This window comes from Hyperolius riggenbachi, chromosome 3, assembly GCF_040937935.1.
Source record: "Hyperolius riggenbachi isolate aHypRig1 chromosome 3, aHypRig1.pri, whole genome shotgun sequence".
In the NCBI taxonomy this organism is placed as follows: Eukaryota; Metazoa; Chordata; class Amphibia; order Anura; family Hyperoliidae; genus Hyperolius; species Hyperolius riggenbachi.
In genome coordinates, this window is record NC_090648.1 from 280,441,100 (window position 1) to 280,465,264 (window position 24,165).

The following is a 24,165-nucleotide window of genomic DNA, read 5'->3' on the forward strand; positions in this document are numbered from 1 at the left end:
CATTGCGTGCAGCAGCAGCAGCAGCAGCAACCACAGCCTCCCAGACACTATTCAGAGAGGTGTACTGGTTTCCCTCCTTGTAAATCTTACATTTTATGATGGACCCCAGGTTCTCAATGGGGTTCAGATCAGGTGAACAAGGAGGCCATGTCATTAGTTTTTCTTGTTTTATACCCTTCCTTGCCAGCCACGCTGTGGAGTACATGGACGCGTGTGATGGAGCATTGTCCTGCATGAAAATCATATTTTTCTTGAAGGATGCAAACTTCTTCCTGTACCACTGCGTGAAGAAGGTGTCTTCCAAAAACTGGCAGTAGGACTGGGAGTTGAGCTTGACTCCATCCTCAACCCGAAAAGGCCCCACAAGCTCATCTTTGATAATACCAGCCATACCACCTTGCTGGCGTCTGAGTCAGACTGGAGCTCTCTGCCCTTTACCAATCCAGCCATGGGCCCATCCATCTGGCCCATCAAGACTCACTCTCATTTCATCAATCCATAAAACCTTAGAAAAATCAGTCTTGAGATATTTCTAGGCCCAGTCTTGACGTTTCAGCTTGCGTGTCTTGTTCAGTGGTGTTCGTCTTTCAGCCTTTCTTACCTTGGCCATGTCTCTGAGTATTGCACACCTTGTGCTTTTGGGCACTTCAATGATGTTGTAGCTCTGAAATATGGCCAAACTGGTGGCAAGTGGCATCTTGGCAGCTGCACGCTTGACTTTTCTTAGTTCATGGGCAGTTATTATGCGCCTTGGTTTTTCCACACGCTTCTTGCGACCCTGTTGACTATTTTGAATGAAACGCTTGATTGTTCGATGATCACGCTTCAGAAGCTTTGCAATTTTAAGAGTGCTGCATCCCTCTGCAAGATAGCTCACTATTTTTGACTTTTCTGAGCCTGTCAAGTCCTTCTTTTGACCCATTTTGCCAAAGGGAAGGAAGTTGCCTAATAATTATGCACACCTGCTATAGGGTGTTGACCACACCCCTTCTCATTACAGAGATGCACATCACCTAATATGCTTAATTGCCTGTAGGCTTTCGAGCCTATACAGCTTGGAGTAAGACAACATGCATAAAGAGGATGATGTGGTCAAAATACTCATTTGCCTAATAATTCTGCACTCCCTGTATATTAGTACAGAAATGATGCACAACATAGTCTGCTGCAGGCTGCTCTCTAGCAGCACCAGAGGGCACCCTCAGCCCAGCCAGGCTGGACGGCTCCTTCCAGGAGGGAATTGTTGCATCCGATGTCTTTAACCCCTAAGCTGCCAGCAAATTTTCTAAAAAGCTGCAGGCCAGTCAGTAGGATTTATCCAGCAGCGATGAACACAGTGAAGCATCATTCCAGTCACTAGTGACCTCCCTTCATGACACAGGAAGCACTCTGCAGCAATGCTAATATGGATATTGGGAATGCTGTAGATGTGATATACTTGGACTTTGCAAAGGCCTTCGACACTGTTCCCCACAAAAGTCTGGTGCAAAAGTTGAGGATGCAAGGACTGGGGAAGAGTCTGTGTTCATGGATAGGGAACTGGCTAATGGACAAAAAACAAAGAGTTGTGGTCAATGGATCGTACTCAAAATGGGAGACTGTTAGCAGTGGGGTCCCACAGGGGTCTGTTCTGGGTCCAGTGCTCTTCAATTTATTTATTAATGACCTAGTAGATGCAGTAGTGAGCAATGTTGCTATTTTTGCAGATGATACAAAATTGTGCAGAATCATCAACTCTCAGGAAGATAGTGTCATATTGCAACAGGATCTGGATAGGATGGCTATATGGGCACATACATGGCAGATGAAATTCAATGTTGACAAATGTAAGGTCATGCATTTTGGACGTACTAATGGTCTAGCACCATACAAAATAAATGGGATACAGTTGGGGACATCAAACTTGGAGAAGGACTTAGGAGTACTCATTGACAACAAGTTAAATAATCGTACTCAATGCCAAGCAGCTGCAGCTAAAGCTAACAAAATGTTGGGATGCATTAAAAGGGAAATAAAAACTCGAGATGCTAGCATAATATTGCCCCTGTTTAACTCTCTAGTAAGGCCACATCTGGAATATGCAATTCAGTTCTGGGCACCACATTACAAAAAAGATATTGCAGTTTTAGAGCAGGTGCAGAGACGAGCAACAAAATTGATGCGTGGGATGGAAGGTCTCACTTATCGAGAAAGGTTAGATAAACTGGGTTTATTTAGTCTAGAGAAAAGACGCCTTAGAGGGGATCTAATTAACATGTATAAATACATCAGAGGGCAATATAATACCTTGGCGGATGAGCTTTTTGTCCCTAGGCCTTCTCAAAGGACTAGAGGACATGATCTGCGCATGGAGGAAAAACGTTTTAACCATTTATTTAGGAAAGGGTTCTTTACAGTAAGAGTGATTAAGATGTGGAATGCATTGCCACAGGAAGTCGTTATGGCAAACTCTATACCTGCATTTAAAGGGGGCTTAGATGCTTTCCTTGCGTTGAAAGACATCCATGGCTACAATTACTAGGTAATGCCTAATGATGTTGATGTGGTGTGATGCAGGGACCACAGGAGTGTGCGGCAGGCTACCATCGGCTGCCCGGGCTGCCGCGGGGACCGACTACAGGAGAGCACCACCAGCTCGCAGGCACTGCAAACCTGGGCGAGAGGAGGGATGCGCGCTGACTCCACCAGCTCGGCCTCCGCATTCCGCGGGATGTGAAGGAGACCACTGTCGGCTTCCTCCACCACTGTCCTGGTCTGCAGCAGGCTGCCTGCCAGCCGGGAAACATCAGAGCCGAACGCCGCTGTCCCTCACGCGACCACCACCCACGTGCTTGCCAGCCTGAGGTCATCGGAGACCGCGGGACCAGGCACTGCGGGGCTCTTTGCCGCTGAGGAGATGCCCTCCTCCCGATGCTGCTGCTCGCAGGAGTTCCCGCACCATCGTCGCTCCTGCACCGTCGGCAGCTGCCACCCACGTGGTCCGGACAAAGAGGGCTATTACCTCAGCATCGGGATCTCCGCCGTCGCCAGGGTTTGGAGCCAATGGAGCTCACTGCAGGGCAGATCACAAGGACTCTACTGCCCAGGTGAGCCACCCATGCTGGCTGCTCTCTCTGCCCTCTGGGCAAGCTGAACTTGCTGCCATTCCCTGCTCCACCACGCTGTTCCCTGCTCCACCAAATCGGCCCGGGCTGCATGGCCCTTTGCAAACATCAGCCTCATGGCAGGGCCCGTGCACCCACCAGCTCCATCTCGCATCACTGCGGCAAGCCAGCCAAACGGGACGCTTTCCAGCCACACCGCACTGCCCAAGGGGCCTCACTTTCATTGTTCTTCTTCCCTTTTCTCTCTCTAGCTATCCCCTCTCTCTTTCTCTATCCCCCCCAGCTTCCTCTCTACTTCCGTGGACAATGGTAGCACCTGTCTAGTTGGGAGCGTGTCGCTGTGTAGCGTCCAGTGCCGAAAATGGCAGCGCTCATATCAGCTCTCAGGCTGCTCCTCCAGTCCCTCTTTTTTTTTTCTGTTCTTGCTATCAGTGTATGTCTTGCTATGTTTGTATTACGTTAACTGTTTGTGTATGCTGTAATGCTCTCTGTTTTTGTTTTTGCTTTTATTGTTTATGCGTATGTACCATGCTTAACTGTATACGACGCTCTGCTTAAGTGTACGCACAAACTGTAATGTTGTCCTATGTATGCTTGTCCCACGTCTACGTATGTACCATGCTTAACCGTGCTTTTCTTGTTTTTCAACAACGACCCTGTATGTGCCAAAACCAATTCCGGGTACAATCCACCGTTGTACTTGGCGAAATAAATTCTGATTCTGATCCAGGGATTTTATCTGATTGCCATCTGGAGTCTGGAAGGAATTTTTCCCTTTAGGGGCTAATTGGACCATGCCTTGTAAGGGTTTTTTCGCCTTCCTCTGGATCAACAGGGATATGTGAGGGAGCAGGCTGGTGTTGTACTTTATACTGGTTGAACTCGATGGACGTATGTCTTTTTTCAACCAAAATAACTATGTAACTATGTAACTATGTAACTAATCATGAACGATTCGGATCTTCCGAATCTATTTTGTGAGTCGAATCATCTGAATCATCAAAATGAGTGATTTGGATCGCAAAGGGGGCGGGGCCAGGCGCGACACGCCCCCTCTCAGTGGGCAGCGGCGGGGTTCTGGAAGCAGAGCAGAGATGGATCACTCTGTTGAAGGGGAGGCAGCCTTGCACAGCCACAGGTAGATCAGAAAGAGGGGACATCGGTGCCAATGCCAGATATGTGTAGAGCACACATACTGTAGTGATGGGTCGTTCGCGAACGAGCCGGCTCTTTGCTACGAACGACAAGAGCCGGTTTTCAGTTTTAAAAGAGCCGATTCCTCAGCTGCCCCACAGAGCTCTGATTTGCTCTGTAATAAAGGGTGCTGAGGCGTGCTGGGAGATGTAGTCTTCCTCTTGCAGCTTGTAGGAGTGTGTGGGGTGGAGCGGAGGAGTAGCAGGAGGGATTGCCCCAGTCAGGGAAGCAGTCTGGAGACATCATGGAGACGGGGGCGGGGCTTCTATTCCGATTCTTAGTGATATTTAATGAAGAGCCGATTCAGAGCCGTAAGAGCCGGCTCTTTACTGGGAGCCGATTCTCCAAGAAGAGCCGGAATTCCCATCACTAACATACTGGCTATAATCTGCTGCTCATTATAGGCTGTCTGTTCTGTAGTGCTGCACAGTGAACGCATTGGAAACTTTTGGCACAGCTCTGTAACGTTACAGGCAGCATGCTGGGCTAGGACAGGGCAGGCACTGTGATTGCAGGGCAATATGATCCTCCTGCACTGCTCTAAACAGCTGCACCTCTGGGAATGTTTTGGGGAATGGGAGTATACAGATGAACATATAGGTGAAATATATGTAAAGCATATGATTGCAGCATGTGGGTATTGTGTGCAAACAAACATTTCTGCTCTCTGCTCATCCCTCCTCCCTTCTCTGTCCACTCCCTGCCCTCTGTCCATCTTCTCCCCTTCTCTGTGTCCACCCCCCTCCCCTTCTCCTGTCCTGCTAGTCATTTCACCCCCGAATGCTTCCCTTGTAAAATAATCCCAATCCTAGTTCGGCTGGCACACCAGTAATAATAATCAAGCAGTTTTATTGTATGCACAACATGACAATTGTTTCGGGGCCACGGCGGGTCCCCTTCATCAGATAAAGTGCAGACATACTGCAAGTGTCTGCACTTTATCTGATGAAGGGGACCCGCCGTGGCCCCGAAACAATTGTCATGTTGTGCATACAATAAAACTGCTTATTATTACTGGTGTGCCAGCCGAACTAGGATTGCTGTTAATGGATCGATGTTGCTTCTGCATCAAGGCTGAGCACCCAACATCCACGGCAAGGTGTGCCTATCCACAACTAGATACTGCATTGTAAAATAATCCGAGATTCGGATCAAAGATCCGGATCTATTCAATGATCTGATTCGAATCATCCGGATCATTTAAAAGATCCGAACTTCGCATCTCTACTCCAGGGGCCCCAACCGTCCCGTTTTCGCCGGGACCGTCACGGGTTGGGGGAGGGGTCCCGCTGTCCCGGGATAGCCCCCCTTGTGTCCCGGCAGGCAGCAGCTCCTCTCCAGCGGAGGAAAAAAGAAGGATCGAGGCGCCAGCCGCGGCTGTGGTGTGCGGGATGCGGGCTAAGCTTGTCCCCCCTCCCTCCGAATGTGCTCCCCAGTGTCCCCCTGTATGGCGCAGCGCAACAGAGCGGCAGCGGCAGTCTTACCATCTTCCTCGCGTACTGGCATCTCGTCTTCCAACTACTTCCTGTGACGTCACAGGAAGCGGAGAAGACGAGATGCCCATATGCGAAGAGGAATGGTAAGACTGCCGCTCTGCTGCGCTCGCATCTCGCCATACAGGGGGACACTGGGGGGCACATTCGGAGGGAGGGGGGACAAGCTTTGCCCGCATCCCGCACACCACAGCTGCGGCTGGCGCCTCGATCCTTCTTTTTAGCTGGGCACCCTCACCCTTCTCCCCACCATATAATATATATATATATACACACATTTTTGACTAGGGGTGTGTCAGGGGGTGTGGTTGGGGGCGTGGCTTAAGTGTCCCGGTTTCTCATCTCAGAAAGTTGGGAGGTATGCTACTCTGCATCCAGCCAGTAACAGTGGAACAGGAAGCACTGCACCCTCAGCCAGCCTGTGCAGCTCGGGCAGCTTAAAACTACTGCATCTGCGCATGTGCTAGACCACTATGGAAGAAATCACTGGAGTCTATGTAACTCTACACGATTTTGATAGTGCGCATGTGCGGCAGCGTAATCTTTAGGGTAGCGCAATCAGACACAACACCGGGATCTGCCATCTAAACTGGCTGCCAGCAATCTTCTGACGTAACAGTCCAGTGCTCTTCCTTCCAAGCTCCTCTCCACATTTGTCTCCATTACGGACGCCATTTTATTGAAGCTATGTTATTGATATCGTCTTTCTGCAGTAATTATCAGTAGCTTCATCTTGCATCAGTCGCTGATGTTGCAAACATTTTTGTGTGGACAGCAAAATAAAAAAGGCCTAATACTGGCAGCGCTTTAATAGACCTACACGACACAGTGCGCGTCACCGGCCATCGGCAGCGAGCACGCCTCCCCGCCCCCATCCTCTTCAGCCTCAGCGCCTGCCTGCTAGTCCAGCCAGGGAGGAAGCGGCTTCGGATCCTCCCACCACACGACGACAAGCGCCCGGGACATGGAGCGGCCCGTATTCTGAGGAGACGGGGAGAGAGCTGCGGTCCCGGCACACCACAGACATGAATAATAACAACGCCCTGAACAGGCCGACCAAGCGGTCCATGATAAACAGCGGCTCCCTGCTGCTCACAGCGCAGGAGAATGAGGCACTGTACAGCTACCTGGGCAAGAAGTGTGTGGTGAGTGTGGCGGCCCTGCTGCGGCGAGGGCTTCATTAGCTGGCCGAAGTATTTTGGGGGGCAGTGCTCAGCGACGTGTAGGCTTCTGTCAGTCAGCAAGTGACAGCTACAACAATAATGTGTGTCTAATGAGATCTCACCCCCAGAGTGCCCCTGACCTGACAGCAGACACTGCTCACCTGTGCTAGCACTGCACTCTCTGCCACAGCAGGTGGGTCCCTGTGCCCTGCCTATGCTGCTACTGTTACCGTACTGCATTCCCTAACAAACTCTGCACAAAGGTCTCATAAGGAAGGAAACTTCTTTCAAACATTACCTAGTACTTTTTTTTTTTTTTTTTTTTTTTTTTTTTTTGTAGTGTTGCACTTAGTTTTTTTTTTTTTTCTTTTGCAACATTTTTCTTTGAGTGCTTGTCACACTTTGCTCAGGGCTCTTTCACAGCATACATTTGAAATCGGCGTGGTAGACTTTGGCGCAGGATACAGGTATATGGCTGAACCTGCTTCTGCACAAGTCCGGGCCTTATTGATTACTATTCCCCCTCCAGGCTGCCATGGATAGTGGGGGAATGATATAATTCGACTTCCAGTGATTGCTGGAGTTCGAATTGTGTTTTTTAAAGAGAACCCGAGGTGGGTTTAAAGAATATTATCTGCATACAGAGGATGGATCTGCCTATACAGCCCAGCCTCTGTTGCTATCCCAAACCCCCCTAAGGTCCCCCTGCACTCTGCAATCCCTCATAAATCACAGCCACGCTGCTGACAAACAGCTTGTCAGAGCTGGCTGTGTTTATCTCTATAGTGCCAGTCTGCTGCTCTTCCCGCCTCCTGCAGAACTCCGGTCCCCGCCTGCATCCCTTCCCTCCCTGCTGATTGGAGGGAAGGGGCAGGAGGCGGGGGAGCAGCTGAGACTGACACTACAGATGTAAACACTGCCTCACAGCACGGCTGTGATTTATGAGGGATTGCAGAGTGCAGGGGACCTTAGTGGGTTTTGGGATAGCAACAGAGGCTGGGCTGTATAGGCAGATCCAGCCTTTGTATGCAGATAACATTCTTTAACCACTTGCCGACCGCACGCTTATACCGTGCGTCGGCAAAGTGGCAGCTGCCGGACCAGCGACGCAGTACTGCGTCGCCAGCTGCAGGCTAATTAATCAGGAAGCAGCCGCTCGCGTGAGCGGCTGCTTCCTGTCAATTCACGGCGGGGGGCTCCGTGAATAGGGGGGCTTTGAGGTGCCCCCCCCCCCCGCAACACCCAGCAGGCAGAAGAGATCAGACCCCCCCCAGCATCTCATCCCCATAGGGGGGAAAAAAGGGGGGCAATCTGATCTCTCTGCCTGCTACCTGATCAGTAAAAACAGCGCTGGTCCTTAAGGGGGGGTAAAGGATGGGTCATCAAGTGGTTAAACACACCTCGGGTTCTCTTTAAGCAACCTCAGCTCCGTCTTCTGAGGGCGCCAATGTTACTCACTGAGCGCTGCTCAGTTGTGATTCCTTTTGTAGTCTATGGTGGCGCCGGCTGCGCCCAAATCTAGCAGTGCCGAAAAGAACTGCTCCGCTTTCACAGTTTTCTGCGGTTTAACGCAGTCGAAACTTTATGTTAACCAAGGTAAAATGAAAGTCCATAGACTTTCATTTTACCTTTTCATGGCCGCTGCGTTTTTGGTATGTTGTGGTTTGATGCACCCGGGAGCTTTTAATCGTCGGGAGCTGGTGTTTTCCCGTCGGGCGACTTAATTAGTACCACCGCTGACCGTGTCGCACTGCTGCAACCCGACAACATGCCACGGGGCGTATAACGCGTGCAGGAGAACGGCTCCTGCATCCGTTATAGATGTGAAAGAGCCCGCAGGGAGCCTGATATGTCTGCTTAAAGGCCTCCTGCACACACAGTTTGCGCTTTGCTGGCGATGAGCAAATTGCTGTTGCATGAGTATTTCAATGGGATTACTCTCACAGCAGTGATGGTGGCACATTTGCGATTACTGATGATTGCAAATGTGCTACATGTAGCATTTTTGCAGGTGATTGCATTGCAATTCTCGTTCACTGGAGTGTGAATCCAAAATGCACTAGCTGAACACCACAATACAAAATCGCGATTGCCTAGTGATTTCAATGTGCGATTCCCAGTGTGTAGAAGGCCTATTTATACTGGAGCGATTTGCTGCAATGTTCTCACTGTAGCCATTTGCTGAAATTGCAAATGAACTGCATGCAGTGTTTTTGGAGCAAATCACTTTCTCATTCAGTGACAAATTGTGGGAAAATCGTTTTTGCTAAATGCTAGTAGTGATGCTAGTGTTTTGTGATTCCCAGTGTGAATGAGGCCAAGGAGTGCATTTAGTCACTGAATGGCTGCCTGTTTATTTAAAGGAGAGGTCCCCAAAGTGCTTTGGCTAGAACTTTGTATGGGAATACTATTGGTAATTTGTACAAAATTTGTACTTTTAAAGTTATAAGCTGTCAGTACTTTAAATCCTTTCCAACTCCCACTTGTCAGCTGTTTAACTTCTATTTGAGTGAGTCTGATAGTTTGACACAGGCCGCTTGGTTGACAGTTCTGCAAGTAACGTTGTAATGCAAATCTGTAGACATTTACAGTGTCAAACATCAGCTAATATTGAAACCAGAGCATCTTGGTCATTAACAATATGAGCCGGAATGCTATTTATTCAGGCTTCTTTCACACTCCATGCTGAAAAACTGATGTGCTTTAACTGATCAGTTGTTCCATAAAGTGTATTGTAAAAAAGCTTTCAGTTAATAATGTGAACTGAGCCATAGGGAAGCATAGACATTACCTTCACCTGGGCTGTTATACCTGACAGCAACTGATTCAGTGTAAAAATGATCTTCTGCTGCATTGTAACTGATCAGTTTTCTTGTAGCAGTGCATTATGACAAAGCATTCAGTTAAAACACATACAGGTCCTTCTCAAAAAATTAGCATATTGTGATAAAGTTCATTATTTTCTGTAATGTACTGATAAACATTAGACTTTCATATATTTTAGATTCATTACACACAACTGAAGTAGTTCAAGCCTTTTATTTTAATATTGATGATTTTGGCATACAGCTCATGAAAACCCCAAATTCCTATCTCAAAAAATGAGCATATCATGAAAAGGTTCTCTAAACAAGCTATTAACCTAATCATCTGAATCAACTAATTAACTCTAAACACTTGCAAAAGATTCCTGAGGCTTTTAAAAACTCCCGGCCTGGTTCATTACTCAAAACCGCAATCGTGGGTAAGACTGCCGACCTGACTGCTGTCCAGAAGGCCATCATTGATGCCCTCAAGCAAGAGGGTTAGACACACGAAGAAATTTCTGAACGAATAGGCTGTTCCCAGAGTGCTGTATCAAGGCACCTCAGTGGGAAGTCTGTGGGAAGGAAAAAATGTGTCAGAAAACGCTGCACAACGAGAAGAGGTGACCGGACCCTGAGGAAGATTGTGTAGAACCGATTCCAGACCTTGGGGGGACCTGAGGAAGCAGTGGACTGAGTCTGGAGTAGAAACATTCAGAGCCACCGTGTACAGGCGTGTGCAGGAAATAGGCTACAGGTGCCGCATTCCCCAGGTCAAGCCACTTTTGAACCAGAAACAGCGGCAGAAGCGCCTGACCTGGGCTACAGAGAAGCAGCACTGGACTGTTGCTCAGTGGTCCGAAGTACTTTTTTCAGATGAAAGCAACTTTTACATGTCATTCGGAAATCAAGGTGCCAGAGTCTGGAGGAAGACTGGGGAGAGGGAAATGACAAAATGCCTGAAGTCCAGTGTCAAGAAGTCAGTGGGTGCCATGTCAGCTGCTGGTGTTGGTCCACTGTGTTTTTATCAAGGGCAGGGTCAATGCAGCTAGCTATCAGGATATTTTGGAGCACTTCATGCTTCCATCTGCTGAAAAGCTTTATGGAGATGATTTCATTTTTCAGCATGACCTAGCACCTGCTCACAGTGCCAAAACCACTGGTAAATGGTTTACTGACCATGGTATTACTGTGCTCAATTGGCCTGCCAACTCTCCTGACCTGAACCCCATAGAGAATCTGTAGTATATTGTGAAGAGAAAGTTGAGACGCAAGACCCAACACTCTGGATGAGCTTAAAGTGGATCCGAAATTAACTTTTACTCATTGCATAATTGTGTTCCTTTCCTATTGTTTATAGGACATTCCTAAAGCCAAATACTTTTTTGTTTTTGTTTTAATGCTCTATTTCCCAGGGCTGTGGAGTCGGTCCAAAAATCCACCTACTCTGACTCCTCAGTTTAGGATTCCTCCGACTCCACGACTCCGACTCCTTTAATTTGCATATTACAATTTTGTTGATTAAAAGTATGTAACATGAAATTCGTCTCTTAACTGCCAACGCTTAGGAATTTTACAAGACAACTGAAGTGAGAAGGATATGTAGACTACTATATTTATTCCCTTTAGACTAAAACTAGTCCTTGGTAAGAGTACTTGTAAAAGGTACAAACCGGAACAAAGAACATCTATCAGGCCCTAGGCAATGTAAGTGTGGGTACATGTAAGAATGATGTGCAGGTACTCTGCAGGGGAATGAGGAGATTGTAAACAGACAACACCTCTGTGTTCAATGTGCACAGCATTCTCGGTGGATTCCCTGTAGCTCTGTGGGGAGTGCATATGTAGAGTATAGTACTACTGTGTAACAAAGTAAACCTGAGACAGATGAAATTAAAGTTTTATACATACCTGGGGCTTCCTCCAGCCGCCTTCAGGATAATCAGTCCCTCGTTGTCCTCCTCCACCACCTGGATCTTCTGCTATGAGTCCAGGTACTTGAGCCAGTCAGGCGTAGTGCGCATGCACACACTCCGCCGCCAGGAGCATACTACACCTGTGCAGCACTATTGCGCAGGTGCAGAATGTTCCTGGCTGTGGGAGCGGCATGCGGCCGGACAGCGCTGACTGGCTGAATTACCAGGACTCATAGCAGAAGATCCGGGTGGTGGAGGACAGCGAGGCACTGATTAGCCTGAAGGGGGCTGGAGGAAGCCCCAGGTATGTATAAAACTTTACTTTTCATCCGTCTCAGTTACCTTTTAATTTGTAGTCACCAAACCAAATTTTAATAACATATATCAAATTATTTGATTTCATCAGCAAAGGGAGTGCATACATTTGCATAAATCAGCATCAATGCAGAATTATTTCCATCTCGTTGACCATCTCTATTAGTGACACAGCTACACATCAGGCTTTATTCTTACAGCATAGATGTTATTTAGTATATATAAGAGATTCCTGTGTACACATCATATATACAGTCACAATCAGATATGTATATCTGACCTTAAAAATACGGGGACTGCTTTATTGAAGCAGCACAAGTAACTAATTTTGATTGGTTTATTTCATTTTTGTGGACTAAGCACAGCTATTACTGTTTATGTACTGTATATATACATTATTTTAATGACTATTATCTGAGAAATAGAACATTTTATCATATTTTCTATTTTAATTAGTTACAAATTCATTAGGAGTCGGAGTCGGTGCATTTTTTCCCGACTCCGACTCCAGGCACCCAAAATTGCCCGACTCCACGACTCCGACTCCACAGCCCTGCTATTTCCCTATAAACTAAATAAGCCACGCTCACAGGTTTTCAGAGAGCCAAGGCACTTTCAGACAGTAGCAAGGGTTCATGGGAGCTCAGTCTGGGCAGGAGGAGGGGGAGGTATTACTAGCCAGAGATTTCAGAGGGAGAGGGGTGGAGGGAGGAGGAGGGGGATTAGGGTTTTTTGCTCAAGATGCAGTCAAGTCTGCTTCTGTGTAATGTTTACAAACAACATGGCTGCTGTCATTGTATCACAGGAAGAAATATTCTTATTCTATTAAAGCTGTTTTCAGGTAGATTTGCTGTGTAAACTATCTAAACTTTAGATAATATCTATATATATATATATATATATATATATATATGTTACTTGTTATACTTAGTTTTTCATCTCGGATCCGCTTTAAGGCTGCTATCGAAGCATCCTGGGCCTCCATAACACCTGAGCAGTGCCACAGGCTGATCGCCTCCATGCCACGCCGCATTGAAGCAGTCATTTCTGCAAAAGGATTCCTGACCAAGTATTGAGTGCATAACTGAACATAATTATTTGAAGGTTGACTTTTTTTTGTTTTAAAAACACTTTTTTTCTTTTATTGGTCAGATGAAATATGCTATTTTTTTGAGATAGGAATTTTGGGTTTTTTATGAGCTGTATGCCAAAATCATCAATACTAAAACAATAAAAGGCTTGAACTAATTCAGTTGTGTGTAATGAATCTAAAATATATGAAAGTCTAATGTTTATCAGTACATTACAGAAAATAATGAACTTTATCACAATATGCTAATTTTTTGAAAAGGACCTGTATATGTGGACTTACCCATAGGGAAACGTGGACATTCCCTGATTTAGTGCGATTGCTTTTAGTTATAACTGAAATGACAACTGATGTGAATCCTGGGAGAAGGTAATGACCATGTTTACTTAGAAGAAGAAGAATTATTATTATTATAACATTTGTATAGCGCTTTTCTCCTGTCAGACTTGAGAGCTGCTGCTGTTAAGGGCGCGCTCAGTAGGCCACCCGGCAATGTTGCAGAGTCTTGCCCAAGGACTCGTTACTGAATAGGTACTGGCTTACTAGCACTACATCAGTTGCTGACAGTTATGACTGAAAGGACAACTCAGTGTTCTCCCCAGGCTCTTTTTGCCGGGTGCTCCACCTAGCTAGTTTTGGGGAGCACCCAGCTGTCATCGGCCCACCTCCTTCTATGCTGTAAGCAGAGTTGCTTGCAGAAGCACCGCCTCTGCATTCTCTCATCTTGCCCAGCCCGACTACTTTTTCATGCCACCCGGCTAGAAAAAATTTCTGGGGAGAACACTGCAACTGATGTGCCATATAATGACCATGTTTTCTCTATGGCTCAGTTCACATTCTACAAAAAAGGCCACTGCAGCTTTAAGGCCTCGCTGCAAGATCGCACAACTCGGCACTCAAGTGATTTCCCCCCCCATATTTGCCCACCAACGGAGCTTTCTGGTGATGGCTATGATTACTACCAGGATGTTTATTTTTTTAATATCTATCTATATATAGGCCTGCCGCCGTGTCCACGCCAATTGCTGTGGAGCGGTCCTGTACTGGTTAAGCGGTATCTGCTTTTTAGCATAAAGTGTAAAAGAGGCCATAGTGGGACTCAAATCAGAGCTTTGCATTGGGCTAATCATATTTGGAAGTCCAAAGTTCAATTTCCTGACAGCTTGATTATTCAGCCTGCCAGGTAAACACTCATTGGCCATCTAGATCTAGTTCCTTTTCCTGTACAAAAAGAACTGTTATATGAAGGTCATTTGACTGGCCCAATTCCAACTTGCATACAATTTGCATTAATTTTGCCACAGGCACAGGAATAATGCAAAAAATGTGTTCGCACCAGGGCTGTGGAGTTGGTACATAAATCATTCGACCCCCGACTCAGTCTGCGACTCCTTAGTTTAGGAAACCACCAACTCCAGGTACCCAAAATTGCTCTAACTCCTCGAATCTAACTCCACAGCCTTGGTTTGCACTGGCAACACGTTTCATGGGTCTATACCCACTTCCTCAGGCCAGTTATAGTGCTGAACTACTGCAATATCCAAACTAGGGGCGCTGCTCTGCAAAGGACAACAGAAAGAGAGGGATGTATGGAGGCTGCCATATCTATTTCCTTTTAAACCATACCAGTTACCAGGCTATCCTGATGGTCCTCCTACCTCTAATATTTTCCTCCATAAAGATTTAACAAACTAGTCTTTTTTCTTTAATTTTTTTTTTTTTAGTTTTGTATCCAGACCAAAACTGTAATTATCGCGGGCTGAGGTAATTAAGAATACTCAGCTGCATGTACAGATTTGCTTAATTGGTTACAGATCAGAGGTGCAGGTATTGCCGTGAATCACGGGCATCTCTTTCATAATGCCGTACTAATTACATATTCAGTTTTATAAATTCACCTCTTAAAAATCAAAGTCACCATTGGCAATATTTAAATTGCAATGCCTTTCTTTTCTTCATGACATGCTTGCTGACACAGAATATGGCACCACTAAAGCTTGTGACACATAAGTATTAAACATACTCAAATGTCAGTAAGTGAGAACGTTTAAAAGGTGACACACGGCTGTTTATTTAAAATAATATCTCCCATTGATTATTTGTAGTGACTGTTCCTCTTTTTACCTGCAAATTACAGCTACACTGCAGCTTTGCCTTATTTTCTGATGTTGAATTTATATGGAGTCTGACTTTGTCACCTAAATCTTAGGTCTGGTGCATGCCAAGAGTGCTTCTGAGTGCTTTTAAAAACGCTAGCTCTTTGAAAAGAGCTTGGCTAATGTATTTGTATGCGATGGATCACACCAGAGCGATGTAATTATTATTTTCTTTTTCCCCCAAACGTGGCTTCTGCAGCATTTTTTACTCTGTTACTCCTCAATGTTAAAGGGATCCTAAACTGAGGATATAGATTTTTCCTTTTCAAATAATACCAGTTGCCTGACTCTTGCTGATTCTGTGTCTCTCTCTATTACTTTTAGCCAAAGCCCCTCAACAAGCATGCAGATCACCTGATAAACAATACCAGTTGCCTGGCAGTCCTGCTGATCTCTGACTGCAGTAGTGGCTAAATCACAACCCTGAAAAAAAGCATGCAGCTAATCCAGTCTGACTTCAGTCAGAGCACCTGCTCTGACTGAAGTCAGACTGGATTAGCTGCATGCTTTTTTTCAGGGTTGTGATTTAGCCACTACTGCAGTCAGAGATCAGCAGGACTGCCAGGCAACTGGTATTGTTTAAAAGGTAACATTCATATCAGTCTCAGTTTAGGTTCCCTTTAAGCAGGGCTGTGGAGCTCGTTGCTTGTTTTGGATTTGTTACTTTTGACTAATTGCCAACACCACCCCCAAAGTAAGCAATAATGGTATAGCCGAAGTCTTTCAAATGGTCTCTTTTTTTTTTTTATTACAGGATTAATGCTGGGCATACACGGCAGTAAACTCCCCTTATCAATCGAGCCGCTGATGGCTCGATTGATAATATCCGACAGGTCCGATGACCTGCCGGATAGATTCCCCACCGGCGGGGAATCAAGCGGCTGATAAGGAGCGCCGGTGGGGACGAGTGGGTATCGATCCGCGGGGACGCGACGGGAGTCGATCCGGGCGGCTAATTGGCCGCCGGATTGACTTGTGTATGCCCAGCATTACACCTAGGCATTGGGGTAGGGATAGAAGCCAGGGCTGTGGAGTCGGAGTCGGAATCTGAGCAATTTTGGGTGCCTGGAGTCAGGGAAAAAATGCACCGACTCCTAATGAATTTGTAACTGTAATTAAAATAGAAAATATGATAAAATGTTCTATTTCTCAGATAAGTCATTAAAAATAATGTGTATATATACAGTAATAGCTGTGCTCAGTCCACAAAAATGAAATAAACCAATCAAAATGAGTTACTTGTGCTGCTTCAATAAAGCAGTCCACGTATTTTTAAAGTCAGATATACAGATTGTGACTGTAAATATGATGTGTACACAGGAATCTCTTTTATATATAACATATCTGCTGTAAGAATAAAGCCTGATGTGTAGCTGTGTCACTAAACGAGATGGTCAATGAGATGGAAATAATTCTGCATTGATGCTGATATATGCAAATGTATGCACTTTCTTTGCTCATGAAATCAAATAATTTAATATGTAAAAATTTGGTTTGGTGACTACAAATTATAGGGTACCTGAGATGGATGAAAAGTAAAGGGTGTGTGTTTTTTTTTTTTTTTTTTTTTTTTTACACACATACCTGGGGCTTCCTCCAGCCCCCTTCAGGCCAATCAGTCCCTCGCTGTCCTCCTCCACCACCTGGATCTTCTGCTATGAGTCCTGGTAATTCAGCCAGTCCAGCCACGTGCCACTCTCACAGCCAGGAACATTCTGCACCTGTGCTATAGTGCTGCGCAGGTGTAGTACGCTTCCGGCGGCGGAGTGTGTACATGCGCACTACGCCAGACTGCCTCAAGTACCTGGACTCATAGCAGAAGATGAAGGTGGTGGAGGGGGACAACGAGGGACTGATTAGCCTGAAGGGGGCTGGAGGAAGCCCCAAGTATGTATAAAACTTTAATTTCATCTGTCTCAGGTTTACTTTGTTACACAGTAGTACTATACATGTGCACTCTCCACAGAGCTGCAGGGAATCCACTGAGAATGTTGTGCACATTGAACACAAAGGTGTTGTCTATCACCCATAAACCTGATTCAGATTGTACCTGAAGAATTTGTAATAGAGGAAGAATCACCTCATTCCCCTGCAGAACACCTGCACATCACTCTTACATGTACCCACAGTTACATTGCCTAGGGCCTGATAGATGTTCTTTGTTCTGGTTTGTACCTTTTACAAGTACTCTTAACAAGGACTAGTTTTAGTCTAAAGGGAATAAATATAGTCTACATATCCTTCTCACTTCAGTTGTCTTGTAAAATTCCTAAGCGTTGGCAGGTAAGAGACGAATTTCATGTTACATACTTTTAATCAACAAAATTGTAATATGCAAATTAGAGGAGTCGGAGTCGAGGAGTCGGTGGAATCCTAAACTGAGGAGTCGGAGGATTTTTGGACCGACTCCACAGCCCTGATAGAAGCACTAGAGAGCAGACATAGACAATTTACTACTATCTTTGCAGTTGACCTTTTGACTAGAACAGGAAATAAAAGTGCCTCCTGCTATAATTTAGATAGCAAGAAACCTCATTCTCTCTCCGCCCAAAAAGTATAGTTGAAAAATGTACCTTTTGTCTTGCTGGTATATTCTTAAGTTCTGCACATACATATGATTTGAAGACGGTCTCAGCCGATAATCAGGCGTATGTACAGTAGCTCCCGACTGCAGCCCTGCAAGCAATGCCCCAGACGGATCAACTTGGCCAAGCGATGGCCGATTCCATTGTGTGTACTGTCCACCGCGTTTTCACACACATGCGAGGCCATCGTCCACCCGCATAGCAACAGACCTGACTTTGTGTCTGTACAGCATCAGCCCAGCGATGCCGATCCCTGATGAGGATTAAAATTTTAATCTACGATTAGGAAGGGGAGCAGGCAAAATATTTAAAGGACCACTATCGTGAATATGGTAAAATGTAATATATATGTAAACACATACAAATAAGTACATTTCTTCCAAAGTCAAATGAGCCATAAATTACTTTTATCCTATGTTGCTGTCACTTACAATAAGTAGTAAGGATTTGACAGAACCAACAGGTTTTGGACTAGCCCATCTCTTCATGGGGGTTTCTCTGGGTTTTCTTTGTCAAAAGTACTTAGTGAATGGCATTTGCTCCGTCCAACTGCTAAAAAAAAAAGGGCAGGGAGGATGGCCAGCATCTTTGTATAACTCATTTTTTTCAAGGAATGTATTAATAAAGAATAAAGGTCATGCTGAGAATCCCCCATGAAGAGATGAACTAGACCAGTGATGGCTAACCTTGGCACTCCAGCTGTGTCAAAACTACAAATCCCATCATGCCTCTCCCTCCCCAAGTTATGCTTGAAGCTGTCAGAGTATTGCAATGCCTCATGGGACATGTAGTTCCACCACAGCTGGAGTGCCAAGGTTAGCCATCACTGAACTAGACCAAAACCTGTCGATTCTGTCAGATTTTTACAACCTACTGTAAGTGACAGCAAGATGGGAGAAAAGGAATGTATGGCTCATTTGACTCTGGAAGAAATGTACTTCTTATTTCTGTGTTTACATGTATTTTATATTTTTAGTTTTTTGGTGATTAGTGGTCCTTTTAAAGGGTACCTGAGGTGAGAGTGAATTGGAGGTTGCCATTTTTTTCCTTTTTAAAGGGAACCTAAACTGAGAGGGATATGGATGTTTACTTTTAAGCAATATCAGGTGTCCTGGCAGTCCTGCTGATCTCTTTGGCTCCAATAGTGGCTGAATCACACACCTGAAACAAGCATGTAGCTAATCCAGTCTGACTTCAGTCAGAGCACCTGATCTGCATGCTTGTTGAGGGGCTGTGGCTAAAAGCATTAGAGACACAGGATCAGCAGGAGAGTCAGGCAACTAGTATTTTAAAAGGAAAGAGCCATATCCTTCTCAGTTTAGGTTCCCTTTAACAATACCAGTTTTCTGGCAGTCCTGTTGATCTTCTAGCATCAGTAGTGTCTGAATCACAACCCTGGAACAAGCATGTGACTAATCCAGTAAAGAGTCAGGGGGCAGCCAGGCAACTTTTGTTTAAAAGGAAATGCATATGGCAGCTTCCATATCCTCCTCACCTCAGTATTCCCTTTTAATATATTACCCTGTAATTGTAATGACTTGAAGATGTACTTGTGGGTGTGAGAATGAGACGGGCTTTGAGACTGCACAATGTGTAGCCATACATACCCATCTGCATCATCCAATTTCCAAACCATGGCCAGTGAGGCACTGAACTGCTGGACAAACCACCCCCACCTGGCTGCCTATGTGACCAGACCTAGCCTGTTCATACGTGCACAAGCCACAGCATGGACTGTGTGAAGGCTGCCTTTTGGAAATGCTGCAGGCAGACTAAAATTTGTATGTATCATTCTAAAGATGGCCAAATCTCTTACAAAGCGATACCACAAATCGCTAGTTATTGCGTTAGGGATTTGTAGTGGGTCTCAGTTCACGTTCCGATCACAATTTTGCATTGCAATTCCTTGGTGATTTTTTTTTTTTTTTTTTTTTTTCCAGCGTTTGAGCTTTGCAATTCCTGTTTGGGGGAATGAGAATTGCATTGTGATTGCTCTCGAAATGGTGCATTCAGAGTATTTCGAATTATACACATCCCGAACAGTGCATTGGGAATGATCCCATACTAGGGATACATTGTCGCAGCACTCTGCTGATCGCCAGCGCTTGGCAAAGTGCTGAAAAGCACCCCAGTGTGAACCAGCCCTAACAAGTATATTGCACAGACTAATTTTAAAGTATACCTGAACTGAGAGAGGGATATGGAGGCTGCTATATTTATTATCTTGAGTTATTTTAAGTACATTTTATTATGTAACTAGCATTTTAAAATCAAATGACAGAAGTGCTTTAAACATTGTACAATATCCATTGAGGCTTGTAAGAGCTGGATGAAAATTTTTCTCATTGAAGAGTCCACCACCATGGAACTTTTAATTCCAGAGGGATATGTTCAAATATGTACTTTGACCTCTACAGTTCAAAAATATGCAGATTGTCAACATGCCTATGGATTCTTCGTTTGTTTAAACCAGTGCAAAGAGCAATGATAATGTACAAAGTGCTGTAACCCATAGTAATATGACATCTTGGCTTATCCCAGTAATGCACACACAACATTGAACTGAAACTGCTTATTACTTTAATGTGTAGACATTTCATTACGCTAGATAAATTATTCAAACCATTTGGGAAGACTGTTTGTAATACAACTGCGGAAAATGTGGGTATAATTTTACATATCCTGGTAGTTTGAAGGGTTTTTTTTTTTGTTTTTTTTTGTTTTTTTTTTTTGTTTCCTTTGACTAAAGTAGAGTTGTTGTTGACCGCCTCAGTTGAGTTTCATCTAGTGTGCCTGTAAAGCTTTAGGCCTTAAGGTGCATACACACATCAGACTATAGTCTTTGGAAAATGAAAGATCACAGACCAATCTTACCACCCTTCATGTAGTATGAGAGCCATACCTACACAGTCTATTCTATGGAGCTGAACTCCACATCAGAAAAAAAATCTTTGCAAGATGCTGCACACAAAGATGCTGTACAGACACAAAAGATTAGTATCTGCAAAAGATCTGTTCCTGCCAAAAATCCATTCCTGCAAATTGCAATGATAGTCTATGAGATCTGCAGATCATCATACACACATGATTTAACTGACATTCATCTGCAGATCAGATCCACCAGGATGGATTTTCAGATCTGCGGATGATGGATTGATCTGCAGTGGTATTGCAACCCAAGCAGTTCTGATGTCATTACATGCATTTGCTTGCATAGTTTAGTTTGCACTCAAACTAGTTGCTGATTCCATCTGCAGTGGCTCTGCAGGTCTGGCCAGCTCAGGATTGAATGATTACCATTCACCTGTGTGGGAATCTGCATGTCTGCTCCCATTGGATGACCTCAGTATAAAGATCTGCTTCCTGCAGGGCTCCTCGGGCTATCCTAGTTTCAGATCAGTCTGTTACTCTGTCTCGGCCCCCTCGCTCCTAGATCTCGTGTGGACTGCACTGACTCCTGCAAAGGGGGTCAGTGAGTCCTTCAAGTCCTGTTCTGATTATTCAGTATTTGTTTCTTGCTAGTCTTGCATCATATATCGGTTCATCGCCAGTATATACGCATACTAGCGTGTTTGTTATTTTCCTTGTATTCATGTTACGTTAATACATTAGTGTCGCTAATATATACGTACACGAACTGTTTATATCCTGTGTTCAGTCAGTCAGCTTTCAGCACGTTTTGGTAGGTTTGCGCGTATCGTGATCACCCGTGCTTAGCTAGTCAGTCCTGTTCCTGTTGCCTTGCGTGGATTGCGCTCGCTTCTGCAAAGAAGTAACAAATCCTTCCTAGTCTTGCTCCAGTTCTTAGTGTTCCTTGCTTATGTCATATATCGGTTTATCGCCGATATATACATATGTCAGTTAGTCGTTTCTTTGACTCTATTTCCCGACTATTCTGTCCTGTCCTTGTGAGGCACGCCACCGCTGCAATCGCATTGGCTGTGTTATTCCAGTCTGTCTTGTTATGGACGTTTGCTGTCACTTAAGCAGTGACTAGTTAAGTAAGCGTTCATTCTGTTACCTGTCCTGATCTTCTGAGTTCTGGTTTATGCGCTCAGCGCTACCTTGCGCTGAGCCACTATAGTGAAAGGATTGTTTGTGGCTGTTCGGATCTACGCCTGCTATGTGCGCCACATCTCCTGTTGGAGTCAGTCCTCTCCTTCATTAAACTGGGGCATATCCTGGTACCTTGTGCTAGCATGTGTACCTTCTTCACGCCAGGATATACACCACCTGCTGACTGTGTAGAATATACCACCAAGCGTAACATTATGCGGGTCGAGCTTATATGCGAGTATATACGGTACAGAACTGAAAATAAAAATGAGACCTTTATTTGCTACTAATGCTCTATTATCTCTACTACACATACAATTATCAAATATCAGAGCGATAAGGAAAATAATGCTGAAATCAGACATGTTTTAATATGAGTATTCAAAAACATTGTCATGTATATTTAAATTTTTTTCTTTTAAATGGTTTGGCCCCTTAAAGACACTGAAGCGAAAAAAATTGATATAATGAATTGGTTGTGTAGTACAGCTAAAGGGGCCCATACACCTAATGATTTTCCTGCCGATATACAGCAGATTCAATCACTGTGATCGAATCTGCTGTGAAATCGTTGTGCAAACGCTGACAGAACGATCGATTTCCATCCAAAATCAATAGTTCCTGTCCATGCGGAAGATTTTGCTCGATCGCCGGCTGGTCGGGAGTGCGTCGATAGCGGCGTTCGAATGACCGACGCAATACATTACTTGATCCGGCCGGCGCGAGCCCCCGCTCTCCTCTTCACCACACTGGGCTCAGAGTCCAGCTGGCTTCACTCAACTTCCTGTCCCGGCAGGAAGTTTAAACAGTAGAGCGCCCTCTACTGTTTAAACTTCCCCCGGACAGGAAGTTCAGTGAAGCTGGAGCCAAGCGCGGAGAAGAGGCGAGCGGGGACTCGCGCCTGCCGGATCAGGTAATGTATGAAGGGGGGGCGGCAGCTTCACAGATTGTGATCGGTTTTATGCTGAAATCAAATCACAATTTGTTTGCTTTAAAGGCAGACATATGATCCCTCTCTGATCAGATTCGATCAGAGAGGGATCTATCTGTCGATCTGATGGCAAATTGACCAGTGTATGGCCACCTTAAGAGATAAAGCATTAGGAGCAGAGACATAAGTTTAATATTTGTTTACTGTACAGGAAGAGTTAAGAAACTCCAGTTGTTATCTATGCAAATTGCCATTGAGCTCTACTACTTTCAAAGTTGCAGAGAGCTCTGACTTCTGATGGTATTTATCTCAACTGTATTGTTTTTTTTTCTTTTGCAGAGAACAGTTCAGGACAGGTCAAAAGTTCACTGCCTGTTCTGTAAAAACATTTAGAATGCTGAGTAGATTGCAAATATTAGAGAATGATGCAATGTTATAAAAAAGCTATAAATTCTTTGCTACCAATTTTCTAGTAATTATCCATACTACACAACCAATTCATTGTATCATTTTTTTATTTTTTTTTCGCTTCAGTGTCTTTGATTAATGTGTTGAGACGCAGTAGTGCTTGACATTACAATTGTTTGCTAATTCTAGCTATATATTAAAATGTCATCAGTTTATTGTGTTTTCTTTTGCTAAAGTTTATGATTTTTAATAGCTATCATGGCTCTTAGCCTAGTGCACACCAGAGCGGTTCTGCTGCGGTTTGCGATCCGCTTGCGGGTGTGGATCCGCTAGGGTAATGTATCTCAATGGGCTGGTGCACACCAGAGCGTGAGGCGTTTTGCAGAAACGCATACTCCCGGGCTGCTGCAGATTTTGGATTGCGGATGCGTTTCTGCCTCAATGTTAAGTATAGGAAAAACGCAAACCGTTCTGAAAAACGGCACTTCAGAGCGGTTTGCTAGGCGTCTTTTGTTACAGTAGCTGTTCAGTAACAGCTTTACTGTAACAATATAAAATCTACTACACCAAAAACGGTTCACAAAACCGCAAAATGCTAGCTGAAACGCTACAGAAAAAGAAGAAAAAGCATTTCAAAATCTGCTAGCATTTTGCAGATCTGCTAGCGGTTTTTGGTGTGCACTAGGCCTTACTGTGCGAAATTGCACGTGCCATCATTCCCATGAACTTTTCTGTTTCTTCCTTTTGGATGCCATGATGAAGCTTCCGCAATGTTGGCTCCTTTCCAAGCCTCAGAAAGCATCTAGCTCTATTGCTGTTAGTGTTCTCATCCACATCACAGCGAACCTCTAATGGAAGTCCAGCACAAAGTGCCTATCTTTAGCTTTTATGTAATCACATTGAGAAACCACAAAGTTACAATTGCTAGTAATTTTATAGACAAGATCTTA

At 44.8% G+C, this 24,165-nt stretch overlaps 1 protein-coding gene across 2 annotated transcripts in view; it reads left to right on the forward strand.

The window, feature by feature from the left end:
• Nucleotides 1-6,411: 6,411 nt before the first annotated feature.
• The window catches only part of WASL (WASP like actin nucleation promoting factor), a 121,722-nt gene continuing 103,968 nt past the window's right edge, over nucleotides 6,412-24,165 (forward strand). The window contains exon 1 of one of the 2 annotated variants that reach the window (XM_068276375.1): nucleotides 6,412-6,936. In XM_068276375.1, coding sequence (XP_068132476.1) covers nucleotides 6,817-6,936 — 120 coding nt within the window. In that variant the 5' untranslated portion in view covers nucleotides 6,412-6,816. The remainder of the gene's footprint in view (nucleotides 6,937-24,165) is intronic. The other variant, XM_068276376.1, reaches the window with a different exon arrangement.